The sequence below is a fragment of the Saccopteryx bilineata genome, chromosome 2 (genome assembly GCF_036850765.1).
Source record: "Saccopteryx bilineata isolate mSacBil1 chromosome 2, mSacBil1_pri_phased_curated, whole genome shotgun sequence".
In the NCBI taxonomy this organism is placed as follows: Eukaryota; Metazoa; Chordata; class Mammalia; order Chiroptera; family Emballonuridae; genus Saccopteryx; species Saccopteryx bilineata.
The window spans coordinates 133,009,440-133,032,178 of NC_089491.1; the positions used below are offsets into that span (position 1 = coordinate 133,009,440).

Below are 22,739 nucleotides of genomic sequence, written 5' to 3' on the forward strand. Positions count from 1 at the left end.
TGGAAAAGTTCTTTTAAAAATTAAAACTTAAAAGATAAATAAACAAACATAGTTAGACCACCTGACAAACCTCCACAGGCTGGCCCTCAGGCTGCACTGGCGGAGTATCTCTTAGAAAGGCTCATCTTCAATCACAACTAGGAGCCTTTGGAGCCCAGAGGCTGTTGAGAGGCCCCTCTGCACCCCTGGTGTCCGGCTTTTGCCTGAGCCTCTCCCTGACTAGGGATCCTTTTCACCACCCTGCAGCCCTCTCCCATACACTGGACCAAAAGGAAACAATAAAGCTTTCTGCAGAAAATAAGTAAATATATTTAAAGGCTACAAAATATTGCATCCAGTGAATGTACATAATTCTTCTTTTGTTTTAACTTATTGATTTCAGAGAGAAAAAAGGGGAGAGAGAAAGACAAGAACATCGATCTGTTCCTGTATGTGCCCTAACCTGGGATCAAACCAGCAACCTCTCTGTACTCAGGCTGACACTCTAACTACCTGAGTTTCTGGCCAGGGCCTTTTTTTTTTTAACCAAACAAACTAATACTATAATTAATATCTTTGGCACATAAAGCTTTTTCTGTAATTAAAATGATTTCCATAGAATATATTCTCCCCCAAAATTCACTTGATCAAGGAGTATGAATATTTAAGTTTTTCTAAAGAATTACAGTCCATCAGAAGCACATGAGAAAGCAATGACAATTTTTTAAAAAGTCATTACTAACCTGATAGATGAAAATGGTATATTGTTTTACATTTTTTAATTCTCCACTAGTTTTGTGAGCTATTTATTCATATTACTTGTCCATCCAGCTACCAGAACTTAGTGCTTTTCTTATTAGCCTATGGAAATCATTTTAATTACAGAAAAAGCTTTATGTGCCAAAGATATTAATTATAGTATTTGTTTGGTTAAAAAAAAAAAAAAAAAGGCCCTGGCCAGAAACTCAGGTAGTTAAGTGTCAGCCTGAGCACAGAGAGGTTGCTGGTTTGATCCCAGGTTAGGGCACATACAGGAACAGATCGATGTTCTTGTCTTTCTCTCTCCCCTTTTTTCTCTCTGAAATCAATGTTAAAACAAAAGAAGAATTAAGTACATTCACTGGATACAATAATTTATTATTTCTTCAATAAATTTTATTTCTATGATACTGATACAAAGTTTTCCAATATGACTTAACTTTTAATTTTGACAAATTTATTTAGTGTTCCTTTGTTCTTTCTTCAACTGTTTTTAAGCCTACATAATAGTCCCTTCTTCAGGAAGAGTACAGTGATTTTTTCATCCAAATGAATACAAGTATAATCCCAAAAAGAAAACATACAGACAGCAACCAAGATGGAATTACATATTTTCTGCATATTATCTCTAGTGAAATAGCCTTTTAAACACTCCATTTCAAAAAACTTAAGTTAGACTATAGAACAGAGAAGAAAAAAAGGATGTAGTGCTAAAGCACTGAAACTAGAAAAGATTTTTTAAAATCTTGTTAAATTACTGGAAATGATACTCTTCTGTTCCACTGTGACTCACTGATTTTTCCCCCTATAACAACATCATTAAGAAATCCTACTGTATATCTAATGGAAACTAACATGATCAACAGAACACACATTTCCTAGTAAAGGCTGCTACAGGCAGCAAATAACATTTTGGACAATTATTACAACTGTGGAAAGAAAGATAATCTATTCTCTATGATTTTTAAAAGAGGAATCTTTTTTTTTCCAAAATGAAAACAACTTTATAATTTCAACTCATTATAAACAATATATACTCTGTATTTTTAATAATGTTATTGTTAGGTTGGGTCCAGGGCTCCTTTAGATTAAAGGCCCCTTTAAAAGTCAAATTTGTCTCACCCAACTTCCCATTAAGGCAACTTCTTCATTAAGGCATGCCCCATTAGGGCATCTCTCTCACTCAACCTCCCCCCCCCCCACCCCCAGGGATGGTTATGGGAAGAGTCCTTGGGACAAGGCCACTGGGAGGGACCTGAAGGTTGTAAAAAAAAAAAAAAAAAAAAAAAAAAAAGGAGACAGTCTGTGACCAAGGCCACAAACCAGGATATGCTAATCTGAGCAGGTCCAGGTGCACCAACCCCATGCCAGCAAATGCCTGCAGCAACCCCTTTATCAGACACCCCTTCCTGCAGCTCTCTGATGATGCCGCTAGGGTCTCAGTCTGTCTGTTTTGCAGATGCAAAAATAAACTGCTTATAAAACTCATCAAGCCTTGTGTGTCCCTCCTTCAGCCAACCTAACAGTTAACCAGAATATAACCTTTATTTGTTCACTTACCTTTATCTATTATTCCTAAAACTGAAGATAAACAAGCTTTAGAAAACTTGCTCAACACAGAATAAATTTTGTGTACAAAGGCACTTAAGTAAAGTAAGCCCTGGGCAGCAGCTGGAAGCTTAACATGACACAACCCCAAGTTGGGCAGAATCACAAGAACACTGAAACAGCTTCAAAAGTGCCATAAATTTGGGGAGCTGAGAAACAGCAGCAGGCTGTGATCTTACTGATGACATAGTGAGAAACATAAGTAAAGGCATGGTACTTTTTCTTTAATTTTTTATTTATTCATTTTTAGAGAGGAGAGAGACAGACAGAAAGGGAGAGAGAGAGGAGAGAGAGAGACAGAGAGAGAGAAGGGGGGAGGAACTGGAAGCATCAACTCCCATATGTGCCTTGACCAGGCAAGCCCAGGGTTTCGAACCAGCGACCTCAGCATTTCCAGGTCGACGCTTTATCTACTGCGCCACCACAGGTCAGGCAAGGCATGATACTTTTGAGAAAACTTTCAGAGAAATGAACATTATGTACTAGACACTAAGAGCTTTCATATATATACATATATATATATATATATATATATATATAATCTCTTAGAATCCCTAAACTGAAGATCAAAGAAACTGTCATTTACTGTGGATCTCACAGTAAAATGTGAATGCAAGATCTGAAGCCAGAACTGTTTTAATCTTATGTCCATGTTCTTTTACTTTGCATTGCCCCTCTTCCAGGAATACCCTCACATTCCCAACTTGTCCACCTGGCAAACTTCTACTGTTAAGTTACATCCCAAACATTGAGTTCCCAATGATACAGGTCCCTTCTTTCTTAATGCTTCCACTGTGCCTTGCAGATATTTCTGAGGTTACTTAACATTTTGAACTGTGTTTATTGGCATATGTTTCCCTTAAGTCTTAAGGCACCCACAGACAGGTTTTATGTCATGTGAATGTATGCTTTGTGCCCAGCAGAGACCCTCCCGTATAAATAGTAAACATCAACAAATACAGTGCAGTATTCTCATCTGATGAATGAAGATGATCTTAGGTTTCCTCACCTACAGAAGATGAACTATGGTAAGCTTGAAGGCAAGCCATCTTCTGCTCAGCATTTCGTTTTATTTTTTATTTTTTTCAGAGACAGAGTCAGAAAGAGGGATAGATAGGGACAGATAGGAATGGAGAGATGAGAAGCATCAATCATTAGTTTTTCTTTTTTTTTTTTTTCATTTTTCTGAAGCTGGAAACAGGGAGAGACAGTCAGACAGACTCCCGCATGCGCCCGGCCGGGATCCACCCGGCACGCCCACCAGGGGCGACGCTCTGCCCACCAGGGGGCAATGCTCTGCCCATCCTGGGAGTCGCCATGTTGCGACCAGAGCCACTCTAGCGCCTGAGGCAGAGGCCACAGAGCCATCCCCAGCGCCCGGGCCATCTTTGCTCCAATGGAGCCTTGGCTGCGGGAGGGGAAGAGAGAGACAGAGAGGAAAGCGCAGCGGAGGGGTGGAGAAGCAAATGGGCGCTTCTCCTGTGTGCCCTGGCCGGGAATCAAACCCGGGTTCTCCGCACGCTAGGCCGACCGGCCAGGGATCAATCATTAGTTTTTCATTGCGACACCTTACTCGTTCAGATTGCTTTCTCATGTGTGCTTTGACTGTGGGCCTTCAGCAGACCGAGTAACCCCTTGCTCAAGCCAGCGACCCTGGGCTCAAGCTGGTCAGCCTTGCTCAAAGCAGATGAGCCCGTGTTCAAGCCAGCGACCTCAGGGTTATGAACCTGGGTCCTCCAAGTCCCAGTCCGATGCTCTATCCACTGCGCCACCACCTGGTCAGGCTCCTGCTCACCAGTTCCACAAATGAATTCATGATCTCCCCTTAAAACTGCTCCTATTAGTCATATTGAATTTTTGAGACATTCAAATGTGCCTGCCTTGCTTCCTCTCACCTTCAGGCTTTCACATTCTATTTCCTCTGCCAGAAACACTATTCCCCTCCTCTTCATGTGGCCTATTCCTATGAGTTATTCTGCAGGGCGAACTTTCATAACTGCCCTAGACTGGTCTAGAAGCTCTGGCAATATACAAACCCACAGCACATGTTTCTCCTCTCTTCATGGCACTTATTACAGTATTGTAATTGCCTCCTTTCTGTTCCCACCAGATCGCAGGCTCCAGGGAGTCAAACACCACTTCCTGCTCCCAGTATAGCACTAATACCTGACATATTTATTACTCCTGAATAAATCAATGCATTTACTTAGGTTTACTACTTGAAACTGATAGAAATAATGGTTAAAGAAATATATTTAAACAATTACTTCGACCCAACTTTAGAAACAGAATCATTCAGGCACAAGAAAACACTACTTTGGAGTTGGAAATTCATTATAGATAAATGGGATGACATGGGGGGGGGGGGGGGCATTTTTAGACGGGACTACCGCCTACTGGTGATATAGCAGTACTGCAAGATGCATTGCAAACCAAACATCTGTATCTTAAACGGTCACTACACTCTCTATATCTGTCTCTCTTCTTTAGAATGAATAAAATAAAATAAATTTAAACTTTTGTAGTAGCTTTAAAAAAAAAAAGGGTAACTACAAATAATACAGTTAACACATTAAGCTTTAGGGCAACAGAACTGACTCTTATTGAGACAGACATAAATGCACATTATAAAGCCTGTAAGGAAAAAAGCATTTTAATAAAACTGTATATTTCTGTTGGTAACAGAATTCTCAGGATAAAATGCATTTTGCAAATACAGTGTACAAACTCGTATCACAAACGAGGCCAGTTTGACAAAGATGTTTGCCAAACCTATGCTGAAAAAGCCTCAGAAGCGTAAACTCTCAATGAATTAGTCCACTGCTCCTCAAAAGCTAACTAAATAGACATCATCTAATGTCAACAATAATTTTAAAGAGATTATTCTGTATGCTCCACGGCGTAGCTGAAGCTGTGAAATAGCATGCTGAATTTTATGATACCGGGTGGGGGGGTGGAAATCAAAGAGTCTCTTCGGTTTGATTGTCTGTCCAGAGGTAAACAAACGAGCTTCTGTCACTCCACACCCTCCTTCGTCGCTGATCTGCTGCACTTTCCGTTACTGTTTCATGTTTTTGTGTGGTTATTTTACAGTCTCCTCACTCGACTGTAAGCTCCATGAAAGAACTGTTTCTACCCTGCAAAGCGGGCCGGCCCGGGGCCTGGCACCCCAAGGGCGCACGGTGAACTCCCGGGAGGAGATAACCGGTCCCGGGTCCTGCTCCGCGGACAACGCGCGGTCGCCAAGGCCACACCGCCCCTCCCCGCCCCCACCAGACGGTCAACCTTGCGCACTCGCCTAGAGCCGCAGAAGGGCAGTTTCAGAGGCGAAAGCCACCCTGCGGCGGGAGGTCTCCGGTTTTATTTTGATTAGGGGACAAGAGGAGAGAGCGAGGAGGACACCCACGGCTACAGGGGAACAGCACGGCCCAGGCGCGAACACCGGAAGCGCTCTCGGCCGGGGGACCGCGGGCAAGCCCTCCCCCTTCCGCCGCGCGCCCTCCGCGCCCCTCCCCCACCGATGCGCCCGCGCGCGACCCCCAGCCGGCGCGCTGTCCGCTCTGCGTCCCCGCGGCGCCGCGTCCCCGCACCCGCACCCGCCCCTGCCCGAGGACTCGGGAGCACGCCCCACCCCCGTTCCCCGCTTACCTGTGGCTGTCGCCTTGCCTCTCTCCTGGGCGGGAACTTCCACTCCCCCCTCCAGGTGAATCCGAATTTACTACCTATTTCCCCACCCCGTCACGCAGCGGCGAGCGTGCCTCTTTCTCAAGCGTCAGGAGGGGCGGGGAGAATCCGTGTCATTTAACAGCCAACTGTCCTAGGTTACCGTTTTCTCGGCAGTCAGGGCCGCCACTGGAGGCATGATCTACGCCAGGCCAGGGCAGGGAAGGGAGGGGGTCAAAACTGAGTGAGCGTGGGGCTGAGGTTAAGGCGGTGCCTCCGTGCTGCCGTCCTACGTCACCACGTTATTCACGTCACGCGCCGCCATCTTGTGCCGGGTTTCCTCGGAATGGCAATTGGCACCTCCTGAAGGTGATACGCTGGTGAAAGGTGGGAAGTGCAAGGTGCGTGCGATTCCTTTTCGCTTTCGGAGCACTGTCCGCACTTCTTACCCACGTCTGTTTTCGGAAGCCATCACCAGTTTGGTGCTGTCAGGGTGTCGCTCCTTGTGGGGCAGTTGCTTGGTGACGTTGTTCTCAGCTCAGCTCCAACTTGATCCCTGTTGGGTGGTCAGGCCCAGAGCTGTGCCCTTGGCTTTGACCCACTCTGACCGGTCCACTACCTGCAGAGAAGTGACTGGAAGCATGGAGGCTTGTCCTCTTCAGCTCTTGGTTCACCCAGACGTTTTTTTTCACACTAACTGAATTGTGTGACACTGGTTAACGTAATTATACAGGTTTCAGGTGCACAGTCCTACAACACAGCTCTGTACTCTGTATCATGTTCACCGCCCCCCAGGTCAAGGCTTTGTCTCACCCAGACCTTTTTTTAAAGTTTTATTTATTGATTTAAAAATATATATTGATTTTATATATTTTACCAGGGAGATAGATATATATATAGAGAGAGGAACATTGAGTTACTCCTGTATGTGGCCTGACTGGAGATGGAACCAGCAACCTCTACACTTCAGAACGATGCTGTAAGCAACCGTATCCAGCCCGGCATTTTATTTATTGATTTGAGAGAGAGAGAGGGAGAGAGAGGGAAGGGGGGAGGAGCAGGAAGCATCAACTCGCAGCAGTTGCTTCTAGTATGTAAGCCTTAACCCAGCAAGCCAGGGGTTTGAACCCAGGACCTCAGCATTCCGGGTGAAGGCCTCATCCACACTTTTTAACCCCATAAAACTGTGTTAACAGTTCTATTGTTTATCCCATATGAAAGGATTTTCTACAAAGACTGATTTTTTTAAAAAGCAAAAAAACATAAGGTTTTGGTAGAGTGTGTCACATTGAAGCACAGATTTACCCCAGCTATTAAACTATTTAGAAAAAAAGTTACATACTGTGGAGTGTCATATAAAATGTTACACCACCAGCCCTGGCCGATAGCTTGTTTGGTTAGAGCAGTGGTCCCCAACCCCGGGGCAGCACACCAGTACCGGTCCGTGGGCCATTTGGTACCAGTCCGCAGAGATAGAATAAATAACTTACATTATTTCCGTTTTATTTATATTTAAGTCTGAATGATGTTTTCTTTTTTCTTTTTTTTTTTAATTTTTTTATTTATTCATTTTAGAGAGGAGAGGGGGAGAGAGAGAGAGAGAGAGAGAGAGAGGAGAGGAGAGACAGAGAGAGAGAAGGGGGGGAGGAGATGGAAGCATCAACTCCCATATGTGCCTTGACCAGGCAAGCCCAGGGTTTTGAACCAGCGACCTTAGCATTTCCAGGTCGACACTTTATCCACTGCGCCACCACAGGTCAGGCTGAATGATGTTTTATTTTTAAAAAATGATCAGATTCCCTCTGTTACATCCGTCCAAGACTCACTCTTGACGCTTGTCTTGGTCACGTGATACATTTATCCGTCCCACCCTAAAGGCCAGTCCGTGAAAATCTTTTCTGACATTGAACTGGTCCGTGGCCCAAAAAAGGTTGGGGATCACTGGGTTAGAGCATCATCCTGATACTCAGGTTGCCAGTTCCATCCCGAGTCAGGGCACATACAGGAGCAGATTGATGTTTGTCTCCCTCTGCTCTCTCTGAAATCAGTAAATAAAAATATTAAACTGTTACACCATCATTTTATCAATAATACATTACAAAAACTTTAAAAAGTATTTTTAATGGCTGACTGGGTGGTGGCTCAGTGGATAGAGCGTCGGACTGGGATGCAGAAGACCCAGGTTTGAGACCCCAAGGTCACCAGCTTGAACGAGGGCTCATCTGGTTTGAGCAAAAACTCACCAGCTTGAGCCCAAGGTCGCTGGCTCAAGCAAGGGGTTATTCGGTCTGCTGAAGGCCCACAGTCAAGGCACGTATGAGAAGGCAATCAATGAACAATTAAAGTGTGGCAATGCGCAATGAAAAACTAATGATTGATGCTTCTCATCTCTCCGTTCCTGTCTGACTCTCTCTGTGTCTCTGTAAAAAAAATAAAAAATAAAAAAATAAAAGTATTTTTAATGTTTCTTTCTGGAGATGTTATGAATTATTCTGAACGCATTTTTTTCTTTTTATCTATTTCCTTGAAAAATGTTTTATGGCTTTGTAGTAATAATAAATGATAAACCTTTTAATATGCTCTTGACAGAATGTTCCAGAATATTTCTAAAATTTTTACCAGTTTTAACTTTTCAATGAGAGAAACGGATTTAGTAAATAGAGGCCTTTCCTGGTTTTAACCTTTAAGTTTAACCTTTAGGGCCAGATAAATGTGACTTAAAGCTCAAGCATTACTGTGTGCCAAACACTCCTAAGAACTCACAACATTTAGCTATGGTCATTCAGCAAACATTCACTACCTATTAAAAGCTAAAACAGACATATGGGAGTTGATGCTTCCAGCTCCCCCCCCCCCCCCCCCCGTCTCTCTCTCTCCTCTCTCTCTCTCTCTTTCTCTCTCCTCTCTAAAATGAATAAATAAATAAATAATTAAAAGCTAAAACAAATTGACTGCCCTATTTTAGATTTTTCTTTTTTTCTTTTTTTTTCATTTTTCTGAAGCTGGAAACAGGGAGAGACAGTCAGACAGACTCCCGCATGCGCCCGACGGGGATCCACCCGGCACGCCCACCAGGGGGCGATGCTCTGCCCATCCTGGGCGTCGCCATGTTGCGACCAGAGCCACTATAGCGCCTGAGGCAGAGGCCACAGAGCCATCCCCAGCGCCCGGGCCATCTTTGCTCCAATGGAGCCTTGGCTGCGGGAGGGGAAGAGAGAGACAGAGAGGAAAGCGCAGCGGAGGGGTGGAGAAGCAAATGGGCGCTTCTCCGGTGTGCCCTGGCCGGGAATCGAACCCGGGTCCTCCGCACGCTAGACCGACGCTCTACCGCTGAGCCAACCGGCCAGGGCTCTTTTTTCTTTTTAATTGAAAACATTTTTTTTTTTTTTTTTTTTTTTTTTTTTTCATTTTTCTGAAGCTGGAAACAGGGAGAGACAGTCAGACAGACTCCCGCATGCGCCCGACCGGGATCCACCCGGCACGCCCACCAGGGGCGACGCTCTGCCCACCAGGGGGCGATGCTCTGCCCATCCTGGGCGTCGCCATGTTGCGACCAGAGCCACTCTAGCGCCTGAGGCAGAGGCCACAGAGCCATCCCCAGCGCCCGGGCCATCTTTGCTCCAATGGAGCCTGGGCTGCGGGAGGGGAGGAGAGAGACAGAGAGGAAAGCGCTGCGGAGGGGTGGAGAAGCAAATGGGCGCTTCTTCTGTGTGCCCTGGCCGGAATCGAACCCGGGTCCTCCGCACGCTAGGCCGACGCTCTACCGCTGAGCCAACCGGCCAGGGCGAAAACATTTTTTTGAGAGAGAGAGAGAACGGGGCAGAGGGGCGGGAATCTATGTTTGTGCCTTGACCGGGCAAGCCCTGGGTTTCAAACCAGCGACCTCAGCATTCCAGATCAATATTCTATTCACTGTGCCACCACAACACAGGTCAGGCTTATCTTTTTATTTCAGAGTTTTTTGTTTTTGTTTTTAGCAAAAGAGATAGGAAGGGAGATGAATGAGAAGCATCAACTTGTAGTGTCATTATAGTTGTTTATTGATTGCTTTTCATAGGTGCCTTGGCTGGGAGGGCTCCAGCTGAGCTACTAACCCCTTGCCCAAGCTAACAGCCTTGGGCTTTAAACCAGCGACCCTTGGGCTCAAGCCAGTGACCATGGAATCATATCGATGATCCCATGCTCAAGCCAGCGACCCTGCATTCAAGCTGAGTGAGCCCGCACTCAAGCCAATTACCTTGGGGTTTCAAACCTGGGACCTCAGAATCCCAGGTCGACAATCCACTGTGCCACCACTGGTCAAGCTGTTTATTCTTTTTTTTTGTTTTGTTTGGTTTTTGGTTTTTTTTTTGCATTTTTCTGAAGCTGGAAACAGGGAGAGACAGTCAGTCAGAATCCCGCATGCCCACCAGGGGGCGACGCTCTGCCCACCAGGGGGCAATGCTCTGCCCATCCTGGGCATCGCCATGTTGCGACCAGAGCCACTCCAGCGCCTGAGGCAGAGGCCACAGAGCCATCCCCAGCGCCCGGGCCGTCTTTGCTCCAATGGAGCCTTGGCTGCGGGAGGGGAAGAGAGAGACAGAGTGGAAGGCGTGGCGGAGGGGTGAAGCAAATGGGCGCTTCTCCTGTGTGCCCTGGCCGGGAATCGAACCCGGGTCCTCCGTGTTTATTCTTTTGTGATGTTTCTTCCTTGGAATCCAGAATGCTCAACAGATGTTAATCAGGAAAACAGGGTTGGGAAACTGAAAAATGTTAACATCAAAAGAAACTAAATTTTACTGAAACCTTCTCAATGTGCACGGATTGCTCCCTTTTTAGCTCCTCTTCTATTTGTAAAATGTCTTGTCTAAATCAGCTATTATACAGTGCAACACTGTTACTCACAAATATTCCCACTGTCCTCTTTTCTTTCTCATGGCACAAGAGGTACCTATCATTCTATCTGAATAGTAACAGTTTTATAAACCAGATGGATAGGTCTTTGACTTTAGAAATGAGGAAGTAGCCTGACCAGGCGGTAGCACAGTGGATAGAGCGTCGGACTGGGATGCTGAGGACCCAGGTTCGAGACCCCAAGGTCGCCAGCTTGAGTGTGGACTCATCTGGTTTGAGCAAAATCTCACCAGCTTGGACCCAAGGTCGCTGGCTCGAGCAAGGCATTACTCGGTCTGCTGAAGGCCCGCGGTCAAGGCACATCTGAGAAAGCAATCAATGAACAAACTAAAGTGTCGCAACGAAAAACTAATGATTGATGCTTCTCATCTCTCTCCGTTCCTGTCTGTCCCTATATATCCCTCTCTCTGACTCTCTCTCTGTCTCTGAAAAAAAAAAAAAGGAGAAAAAAATAGAAATGAGGAAATAAAGAGAAAGAAACAAATCTAACTTTCAAATGCCAAAGGTAGTTGTTTTAAAATATACCAGTCAAGCCAGAGGTGGCACCTCTTTGGCTTCCTTATCTAATAAGAAGAGAAACATTATAATGAAATTATTTAATAATATGACCTATTCCATGAAGTTTTGTGAATTGAATGAGTTTAATACATGTAAGTTAGAACCATGCCCAGCCGACAGCACTAAATTAATATTCTTTATCTTTATAAACCACGAATGGAGGTTCAGAGAAGTGAATAAGATCATCAGCTAGGCCTCTACCAACTACTTGCTATGTGTTAGGACCTTGCCTCTCCTCAGTTTTATTTGGGGGAAAAATGTGCTTCCTTGCTTCAAAGAGTAATCCTTCCACCTGTTCTCTGATCCCCACCCCTCCTGCTTCAGTGACCTTGTTTTGTCAATTATCTCTTATCACTATATTTGGAAACTTTTCTTCTTTATTGGCTCTTTCCCCAACACAAGAGTATTTTATTCCTTCCATTTTTGAACAGCCTCTCTCAAATTTTTTACTTATTTATTTTATTTTATTTTTTTGTGTGTGTGACAGATGGACAAACAGGAAGGGAGATGAGAAGCATCAATTCTTCATTGCAGCTCCTTAGTCTCCTTAGTTGTTCATTGATTGCTTTCTCATATGTGCCTTGATGAGGAGGGAAGGCTACAGCAGAATGAGTGACCCATTGCTCAAGCCAGCAACCTTGGGCTCAAGGCAGTGACCTCGGGGTTTTGAACTTGGGTCTACTGTGCCACTGCCTGGTCAGGCTGATTGATTTCTTTTAATTTTTTTATTTATTCATTTTAGAGAAGTGAAAGATGGGGAGGAGCAGAAAGCATCAACTCCTGTATGTGCCTTGATCAGACAAGGTCAGGGTTTTGAACTGGTGACCTCAGCATTCCAGGTCAACACTGAACCACTGCAACCACCACAGGTCAGGCTCTTGATTTTTTTTTTTTTTTTAATTTTAGAGAGAAGAAGGGAGAAAGAAACAGGAAGAGAGAGAGAGATGAGAAGCATCAACTCATAGTTGGGTCACTTTAGTTGTTCATTGATTGCTTCTCAAATGTGCCTTGACCAGGGGGCTCAAAACAAGACCCCTGGTGCTTCAAGCCCACTAATGACCTTTGGGCTCAAGTCAGCATGATCCCACACTCAAGCCAACAACTCTGCAGTCAATCAAGCTGGATGAGCCCAGGGTTTTAAACTTGGGTCCTTAGCGTCCCATGCTCTCTCCACTGTGCCACCACCAGTCAAGCATGAAGCACTTCCTGTACTTCCTGTGCCCGTGCTTTCTCTTGTTTTTGCTCCTGTCTCTCTAGTTTTTCCTTCTCCCTTTTGTGGACTCTTCCCTCACCAGCCTTTAAATGCTGCTGCTGTTCCCACATGGCTCCCATTATTGGTCCTTTTCTCACTTCACATGATCTTTCTTGGTATTATCTACCACTCCCATGACTTCAACTACCACTTTTAAAAGGATGTCTCCCAAATATCTAGTTCTTGACCAGAGCTGTCCTAAGGCAGAGACCTAAATAGTCAGCTGCCTGTTGTACCTCTTCAATCGCATGTTCCATACCACTTCATGTGAACACAACCAAAATGGAACACAGCATCTTCTTTCCAAAATCTGTTCTTCTTTTGTTCCGTCTTGGTAAATTACCCCATATCTATTCTAATTCCTCAAGTCAGAAACCTAAGAGTATTTATTAATAATTTTTTTTATTCATTTTTTTTTTAGAGAGGAGAGACAGAGAGAGAGAAGGGGGGAGGAGCTGGAAGCATCAACTCCCATATGTGCCTTGACCAGGTAAGCTCAGGGTTTTGAACCGGCAACCTCAACATTTCCAGGTTGACGCTTTGTCCACTGCGCCACCACAGGTCAGGCCAAGATTATTTATTTATTTATTTATTTATTGAGAGACAGGTAGGGAAAGAGAGGGGGAGGAGATGAGAAGCATCCACTCATAGTTACTTCACTTTAGTTATTCTTTTTATTTTATTTTATTTTTTATTATTATTATTTTTTGTATCTTTCTGAAGCTGGAAACGGGGAGAGACAGATAGACTCCCGCATGCGCCCGACCGGGATCCACCCGGCACGCCCACCAGGGGCGACACTCTGCCCACCAGGGGGCGATGCTCTGCCCCTCCGGGGTGTCGCTCTGCTGCGACCAGAGTCACTCTAGCGCCTGGGGCAGAGGCCAAGGAGCCATCCCCAGCGCCCGGGCCATCTCTGCTCCAATGGAGCCCCAGCTGCGGGAGGGGAAGAGAGAGACAGAGAGGAAGGAGGGGGTGGTGGAGAAGCAAATGGGCACCTCTCCTATGTGCCCTGGCCGGGAATCGAACCCGGGTCCCCTGCACACCAGGCCGACGCTCTACCACTGAGCCAACCAGCCAGGGCCAGTTATTGATTCTCATACATGCCTTGACGGGTGGTGGGGGGGGGTGCAGGGGGCTCAAGTAGAGCCAGTGACCTTTTGCTTAAGCCAGCGACCTTGGGATCATGTTGATGATCCCATGATCAAGCTGGCAACCACAGAGGTTTCGAACTGGGGCCCTTAGAGTCCTGGGTCAATGCTCTATCTACTGTGCCCACCACCAGTCAGGCTTGATTGATTTTAGAGAGAGGAAAGGAGGAAGAGAAACATCCATTTGTTGTTCTACTTAATTATGCAATCATTGGCTGATTTTTGTATGTGCCCCAACTGGGATCAAACCTGCATGCAACCTTGGTGTATAGGGAGGATGCTCTGACCAACTGAGCTCCCTGGCCAGGGCAGAAACCTAGGTGTTATTTTGAATTCCTCCTTCCTTACCATGAATACTCACCTAGTAGTTGAAATCCTACTGTTCCCCAAGCTGGACACATTGCCTCTCCATCCTCTCACTGCCTTGGTTGAAGTACTCTTGCTTTATCTCTGCTGTTATTGCAAAGGTCTCCCTACCTCAGATTTTACCTTCCACATCAAACAATTTTTTTTCTTTTTTCAGGTGAGATAGTGAGACTCCAGCATGCACCCTGACAGGGATCCACCTGGCCACCCTGTCTGGGTGGATGTTCGAATACCAAACTATTTTTATTTGTTTTTTTGTGAGAGAGGGATAGATAGGGACAGACAGACAGGAAAGGAGAGAGATGAGACTATCAATTCTTTGTGGCACCACAGTTGTTCATTGATTGTTTTCTCATATATGTGGCTCACAGTAGACTGAGTGACCCCATGCTCAAGCCAGCGACCTTGGGCTCAAGCTGATGAGCCCATGCTCAAACCAGATGAGCCTGTGCTTAAGCTGGCAACCTTGGGGTTTTGAACCTTGGTCCTCCGCATCCCAGTCTGACGTTCTATCCACTACGCCACTGCCTAGTCAGGCAGTACCAGACTATTTTTAGTGCCTGAGGCTGACACACTTGGACAACTGAGCTATCCTCAGTGGTTGGGGCCATGCTTGAACCAATCAAGCCACTGGCTGTGTAAGGGGAAGAGGGAGGGGAGGGAGATAAAGGAGAGAGGAAGGGGGAGAGAAGCAGATGGTCGCTTCTCTTGTCTGTCCTGACTGAGAATCGAACCAGGGACGTCCATACGGTTGGCCAATACTTTATCCACTGAGCACTGGCCAGGGCCCAATCCATTTTTTATATGACTACCAGAATAATCTTCTATGTTGCAAATCTGATTTATTCCCTTCCTATAAATCTCTCTTGAATTCTCTTTGGCCTACTGGATAAAAGTACAAAATTCTTAGCATGACATACAAGGCCCTTAGTGATCTGTCCTTAGCTCAAGTCTCTGACTTTGACTTTTCTCCCTTCAAATCCTATATACCTTAATAATAAATTGCAGTCCCAGAACATGCAACTCTGCTTTCCCCCTTGTCGTCTTGATCTTATATATGGCTGTCTCATCCTTCAAAACTCAGTTCAGGCCCTGGCCGGTTGGCTCAGCGGTGGAGCGTCGGCCTGGCGTGCGGGGGACCCGGGTTCGATTCCCGGCCAGGGCACATGGAAGAAGCGCCCATTTGCTTCTCCACCCCCACCCCCTCCTTCCTCTCTGTCTCTCTCTTCCCCTCCCGCAGCCAAGGCTCCATTGGAGCAAGGATGGCCCGGGCACTGGGGATGGCTCCTTGGCCTCTGCCCCAGGTGCTGGAGTGGCTCTGGTCGCGGCAGAGCAATGCCCCGGAGGGGCAGAGCGTCGCCCCCTGGTGGGCAGAGCGTTGCCCCTGGTGGGCATGCCGGGTGGATCCCGGTCGGGCGCATGCGGGAGTCTGTCTCTCCCCGTTTCCAACTTCAGAAAAATACAAAACAAACAAACAAACAAAAAAACCCAAAAAACTCAATTCAGATGTTTCCTTTTCCAGCATGTATTCCTCCCTATTCTCCCTCATCGATGAACTGGATGCCTATTCTACCTGCTCCCATAGTCCACCTCTACTTGTAACCCTTAACTATACTGTATTGTTTTCCTGTATTTACTTGAGGGCAGTGACTTGATATTTTCCTCCCTAGCTTCAGTTCTAATTATAGAACTTCATGGGTAGGCATTCTGTAAACATATGTTAAATGACAAAGAATGTTCTCAGCTGCCTAAATATCTCGGACCATAATTCAAGGGCCAGTTTAAGTGTCTGGAAACATGCACAATTTGATTGGCTTCCATCAAGTTTCTTGAAACCAGGAAATGGAAGAGTGAATTAGTACTTTAGGGAAAGCTGAAATTCAGCCCAATTACACATTAGAAAAAAATTAAAATTCATAATCATAAGTTTAAAACTAGCAAATGCCACATGGGTAGGAGGATAACAAAGATATCACTGTTACAGACAAAAGGCTTCTTAGTTTTCAAAATGACTCTATTCCATTTCTTTTTCTTTTCTATCTAACTTCCTTTATTTTTAGAGGGGGGGAGGGAAAGAGAGACAATAATTTAATGTTCCACTTATTGATGCATTCCTTGGTACTTCTTGTATGTGCCCTGACTGGGGATCGAACCTGCAAATTTGACATATCAGGACAACACTCTAACCAACTGAGCTACCCAGCCAAGGGCTCTACTCTTTCTTGATCTGTCCTCCTTTTATATGTGCTGTGATCTGGGTTCATGTTCTTTGACCACTCTAGCTATCTTTGGGTATTACCACCTGAAGTTACATTTAAAATTTATAAGTTAAATTTATCAATTTTTCCAATATGTGAAGCATTAAACACAATCAAGCATCAATATTTATTAACACAAGACAAAACACATTCAATGAGTTAATAGAACACTGTCCAGCCAGATGTTAAATTTAAAAATGTATATCTAATCTAATTTCAAATAAATAAAAAACTTTTATACATAATTACACAGTACTATAGTTTGAATTTGACACTGGTAAATATCTTGACAAAAAGTAAACAAAACAGCATTTAGGACTAAAAAATTATTCTTATATCTTTACATTCTCTTCCTCTGGACAAAAAGCATGACCCATCTACATATACCTAAACCAGAAATGTATGAATGATAAAAGGCCTATTGTGTATTTGGAGTACTGCAGCTTTTGCTCCAAATATTTTTGCTTTTACATCAAAGCAGACAACAAAAACAACACTAAGGCAATAGATCATGTTGGAGTTTGAGGGTGAGGTGGTAACTCCTCATTGCTTTAGTCTAAAAAATTCCTGGATATTCAAGGAAAGTAATTTATTTGGCCAAGATATTGAGCACCATGCCTGGGGCAGAGACCTGAATGTAAAAAAAAAAAAAAGAAAAAAAAGCTAAGGCCTCAGGCCCTTTGTTGATTCAATAAAAGCACTAAGCAAGCATTGCCCGGGGACTAAAAGTTAAGGAAACACATTCACATTACCTATAGATAAGCAACGGTCCCTAAACAGCCTGCAGCAGCACAGCTTCTTAAGGAAAGGACGTGGTACTGGGGTAACTGGGGCCCTTTATGAGGCAGGAAGTAGACTGGGTTTATGGAAGCTCATTAGCATGCTGGTCTTTCCCAGGGTCTCACTGATGCAGGAGATGGCATTCTTACAGCTTGAAGAATCCCTAGAGCCTAGGATTTTTCCTGAGGCACCCCTTTTCCTGATCTACCTTCAGTTACTTCTGTGGGAGAGGCAGAAAGAGGGTTGACAACTTTGAGATGAATAGATTTCTCTTAACTGAAACTAGGGGCTTGCTGTTCATTTATGTAGTTTCATTTTCCACAGGCATAAAAATCCAGACAGAATGTATTCCAGAGTGTTGGCAGAGCTCGATCAATAATGGCCTTTTGGGCCTATCTTAAGAGTCAGTTTTATCTCCATGGTTCTACTTAATGTAGAAAGAGCAAAAGCAATGTGCCATCATTAAGTTTTCTAGTCCAAGTATGCAAGAGAATAAGCACAAACACCTCTAAGCTAATTACTGGACTCTGTTCCCCTCACAGAGGTATTTTACTAGAGTTATTGATGAAGCTCCCAAAGACACATCTTTCTTTCCTCCACAAGCATATTCTGGCTCTGGGGGATATGTAAAAGATCAATAAAGCAGCCACAAGGCAGAAAGCAAAACTAAAGATTATCTAATCAGCCACCAAGTAACTGGGAATTGGCCATACTTTGAGATTAATGGACTATCTTATTGAAGGAATGAATATAGATCTGTATTGTCCAATATCATTGCCATTAGCCACATGTGTTACTGAAAACTTTAAATATGATTAATCTGAACAGAGATGTGCATAATACATATTGGATTTCAAAAACTTAATAGGAGAAAAAAGCATCTCATTAAGTTTTAAAATTAATTCCACATTGAAATGATATTTTTTATATATATTGGGTTAAATAAAATATATTAAGACAATTTCACCTGTTTCTTTTTACTTTGTAAATTGTGGTTACTAGAAAATTAAAAACGACAGGTGTGGCTCATATGATACTTTCAGCACATACCCTAACGTGTAGTAAAGAATGATCGAAGCAACTCACAAAATAGACTCTTCCTATGTTTTTTTCTTAGAACTTATGGATTATGGAGATAGAACTAGTTACTCCTCAGGATCCCTTGTTTTGTTTAGTTTTTGTTTAGTGAATCAATAAGAACTGTTTTAAGAAACTTACTTGTCAAATCAGCTGTTTTCTCTACAAAATAAACCACTGCTAGTTGCTGGGATTTCTTGCCTCAATCTAAGTGCTTTTTTCCCTGTACATCCTAGAATCTCTCCTATCACGTGTAAATTAATTTCATCCAAAATGTTGAAAAAGAGATCTGGAACTGGAAAATATCTTGAGGTCTGCCCGCTGTGGAGAATGAGTTAGGAGGAAAAGAGGATTACATAAAAGGGAGTCATAAAGTGGCTCTGAGTCACAGACTATGTATGGGCAGCCCCGAGAATGCTGCCACAGCGAAGGGTCCAGTCTTTGCATTATAAACCTTATTTTCAGGGTAATTACAAGTCTTAAAAGTTGTTTAAAAACATATTTAGTTTACATGATGTTACAGTGGGGTAAATAATATGTATTATTAAAATAGTCTAAATAAATATTTACACAATACAGTGGGTCAAAGAGAACCACTCTGATTTAACATGTTTACTCTGTTCACTTTGATTTTTTTAAATTTTTAAAAATATTTCTGTAAGAAAAAAAATAAAGAAATTCAACTATATTCAAATACATGAAGTATCAGACCAAAGAAAGGAAACCGAGCCGGAGGCCTAACTCAGTCCCAAGCTCAGTCTGCTTGGCCTGGGCACCAGTTATTTCAAAAGAGTTTCTTGCATACATCAGACTTCCCCTATTTCAGCATAAGCCTAATTATTTTGGCAATTCAAATTGGTCAGTTTTGAGATATATAGTTATGGCCTTACGGTTTCACATGACATTGATCCCACTGCCTTCCCAGCCTATCACTCTTGTTCTTAAATACTGGCCCTCATGAACTGGACAAAAAGAGGACACTCTTCAGCTTTCAGATATGAGAAGCTATATGTATAAACTGTAGACACAGTTTACACTGGGCCTGGAAAAGAGGAAATTATAAATTCTTCTGTAGTCACTCTTAATTGGAAAGTTTCAACACTGGGGGCCAGAGTGAGTTATTTGTGGTTCCTTAGAAGAGGGTGGGATATAATGAATCTGAGCTTTTTCATAACATTTTGATCTTTTTAAACTGAGATTTTTTTAGCTTGTAGAAAGAGGCTGAAGTCTTAAAAGCTTAAGCTGATTCTGGGAATGTGAGCTTTAAAAACAAACATAGGTGGCTTTAGTTTATAAAATACACCAGCCAGTAGAGACATAGTACAATGTGCAGCAAAACCTGCAAACAATTTGCATTTTTAGTTACCTATTCAATTATACTGCATTAAGAGAATATTTGAAATTCTCTCAAAGTAGAAATGTTTCTACTTTGGTTGTTATAACTATATAAGCCAATTCTTAACTTTTTAGCTAAATTATGTATATTCTTATTTACATGTTGAAAACACTGGTCAAAATGTTTTACAGTCAAGAATTATACATATAAAGTAATTTTCCTATTCAGTGGGTTATCTAATTTGCTTATGAATTAACTGAAAGTAAGGTAAGTACTTCCACGTTAAGAAAACCCACAGACTGTCTAGATATGGTCAAAGGCAAAATACAGTACAGAGTGGGGAACTGTGTAACTCAGACTACCCCCTTTATGTGAATTCATTAAACTCCCTTACAAAATTCTAAAATGATATTAGATAAAAATACAAGTATATACAATAGATGAAAAATATGCAACATGCATGTAACATACTGCTCACACTGTCAAAATTCATGACTGTTAACATTTTTTTCATTTGCCACCATAGAATTCCCCTTTCTTGTGTGTTCTGTGATTGTAGAGTCCCACAGGATGAGATGAAGGATATAATGTAGCCATATCAGCTTATTTCACATCATTTGAAAGCTTGCTCCTACATCATGGGTCTTTGGTCCTTGTGGTTTTTCAGGATGGCCCCCTATGATCTCCACAAGGCTGTTACATGTTATAAGCCACATAGATGGGGTCTAACTGGTCAGCTAGGAAGCTGTCACGGAGGTGCATCCTTTGTTTCTCTCCTCTGGAGTTGATAGGGATAACACCTGGGTCCACCACAACCACGACACCAACGATGAGGTAATGCTCCTCGAGGACCACATTTGTCACTAAAGGAACCAGATCTAGGGCTTCCTGTTCAGAGCCGCATAGCTCCACAACCACCACAAGCAAGTTGGTCCACGTGAACACAGCACTGAAATTTCAATGATATTCCGTTAACATATGATTATAGTTACCAGTCATCTTTTATGGTATCTACCCAAGACTTATCCCCATTTCTCTAAGAACTGCCTTCTCTCTTAGCAGCCATGTCTGTAATATTAATATATAACATTGCCTCTATAAGTCTAGCTGATTGAGACATCCAAAATCGCTTTGGAGTTTGGAAGTGGGATTGAAAGTTGTTAGCTTGTTACTTGACCTGAGGACATGGGGACTTGAAAGTTCTGGGGTAGCCAGGTATGCAGAGAATCATACAGAATGGTTCTTCAGGGAGAAGAAAAAGAATAAAGTATATGCCCACATGGCTCTAGCAAATAAGATAGTGGTTCTGTTGGCCTCATTTCTACCTTTCTTTTTTAAAGATAATCTGCTTTTTTAAAAAAAAATTATTTATTGATTTTAGCGAGAGAGGAGGGAGGGAGAGAGAGAGTAAAGAAGGGAGGGGGAAGGTGGAGGAGAGGAACATTGATCTGTTCCTGTATGTGCCCTGACCAGGGATCAAACCAGCAACCTCTGCTTTGGGACAATGCTCTAACCAACCGAGATATCTGGCCAGGGCTACCTTTCTTTTCTTTTCTTTAAAAATTTTTTTAAAATTGATTTTAGGGAAAGGAAGGGGGAGAGAGAAAGTAAGACAGGAACATGAATCTTTTCCTGTATGTGTCCTGACCAGGGATCAAACTAGCAATCTGCACTTTGGGACAAAGTTCTAACTAACTGAGCCATCTGGCCTGGGCCATTTCTACCTTTCTTGAGAACTACAACTTTTAGGAACCTCTCAGATAGCCAGGTATTCTTTCCATTAACTCTCTCTATTGCTTAAGTTTTTTTAAAAAAGAGTTTCTGTTATTTGCAACATAAGAACTTTGACTAAGATAATATTCTTATACCCAATAGGAAGGGAATCAGCCTGGCCTCTTCTGAGCTTAGTGCCCCACACAAATGTCTTTCCTGTTATGCCACAGAAGTGCCATAAGATAGTAAGTCACCTTACATTGAGTAAAATTGCTGGGTTAGAGAGTATGACTGACTTGTGACATGCAAAGTTAACTGCTTTAACAAAGTCCAATCATTAAAGAAAAAAAAACTATACAATACATTGTTGCATTAAAAGTCTAAAGTCTAAAATTAGAGGGTACCCAGCTTCTCTGCCTTGTTCTTATACCTCATGGGCATTGTTCAGGTCTGGGGTGACACTCCGCCCAAAGTGAGAACATTTTTAAACAAAATAAAGCATCTGGAAAGCAGAGCAACCAATAAAAGAACTGTGGCTTCTTTCAAGGGGAAAAACGAACAAAAAATGAGTAAGGACACATTGACAAATATGTAGGAAAAAAATTGGATGAATTCTGTATTGTCAAGAATCCAGAATAAAAGCCAATATGAAAAACCTACAAGGTTTTAATTTAAGGAGTTTTAAGTCATTGTGAAGTTGAATGATCCCTTATTAGGGATAATGGGGAATTTCCTGTACTGAGATGGAAATTAGATCAGATAAAAGTAATGATCCTTTTCATCTGCTAGCCATTTAACAATTTACTGGCACATTCTCACTGGATCTGCCCAATAATAAAGGTGACAGAGAAAGTCGATACAGATGAGGGAGGCAGCCTAAGTGGGAGGGCTAGGTACTTAAATTGTGTCTTTTGACCTTTAAGTCCTGGTCCTTTCCACCATTCTATACCAACTTTCTAGAGGCAGATGATCAGTTACACGCCTTCCAATGGTAAGAGTCTATCATTAAAAAGGATTAAGAAGGGCCCTGGCCAGTTGGCTCAGCGGTAGAGCGTTGGCCTAGCGTGCGGAGGACCCGGGTTCGATTCCCGGCCAGGGCACACAGGAGAAGTGCCCATTTGCTTCTCCACCCCTCCGCCGCGCTTTCCTCTCTGTCTCTCTTCCCCTCCCACAGCCAAGGCTCCATTGGAGCAAAGATGGCCCGGGCGCTGGGGATGGCTCTGTGGCCTCTGCCCCAGGCGCTAGAGTGGCTCTGGTCGCAACATGGCGATGCCCAGGATGGGCAGAGCATCGCCCCCTGGTGGGCAGAGCGTCGCCCCATGGTGGGCGTGCTGGGTGGATCCTGG

The 22,739-nt window shown here is 43.5% G+C and overlaps 2 protein-coding genes across 5 annotated transcripts in view; both read right to left on the bottom strand.

The window, feature by feature from the left end:
* Positions 1 to 6,254, bottom strand: part of ATF1 (activating transcription factor 1) — a 78,149-nt gene extending 71,895 nt beyond the window's left edge. Inside the window, exon 1 of the mRNA XM_066257859.1 lies at positions 5,995 to 6,254. The gene's annotated coding sequence lies outside the window, so the exon portion shown is untranslated. The remainder of the gene's footprint in view (positions 1 to 5,994) is intronic.
* A 2,079-nt stretch (positions 6,255 to 8,333) lies between these two features.
* DIP2B (disco interacting protein 2 homolog B) overlaps positions 8,334 to 22,739 on the bottom strand; it is a 306,098-nt gene continuing 291,692 nt past the window's right edge. For 3 of the 4 annotated variants that reach the window (XM_066257837.1, XM_066257836.1, XM_066257835.1), the window contains one exon: positions 16,584 to 20,629. In XM_066257837.1, the coding sequence (XP_066113934.1) occupies positions 20,377 to 20,629 (253 nt within the window). In that variant the 3' untranslated portion in view covers positions 16,584 to 20,376. Of the gene's footprint in view, positions 8,430 to 16,583; positions 20,630 to 22,739 lie in introns of those variants that run through there. The other variant, XM_066257838.1, reaches the window with a different exon arrangement.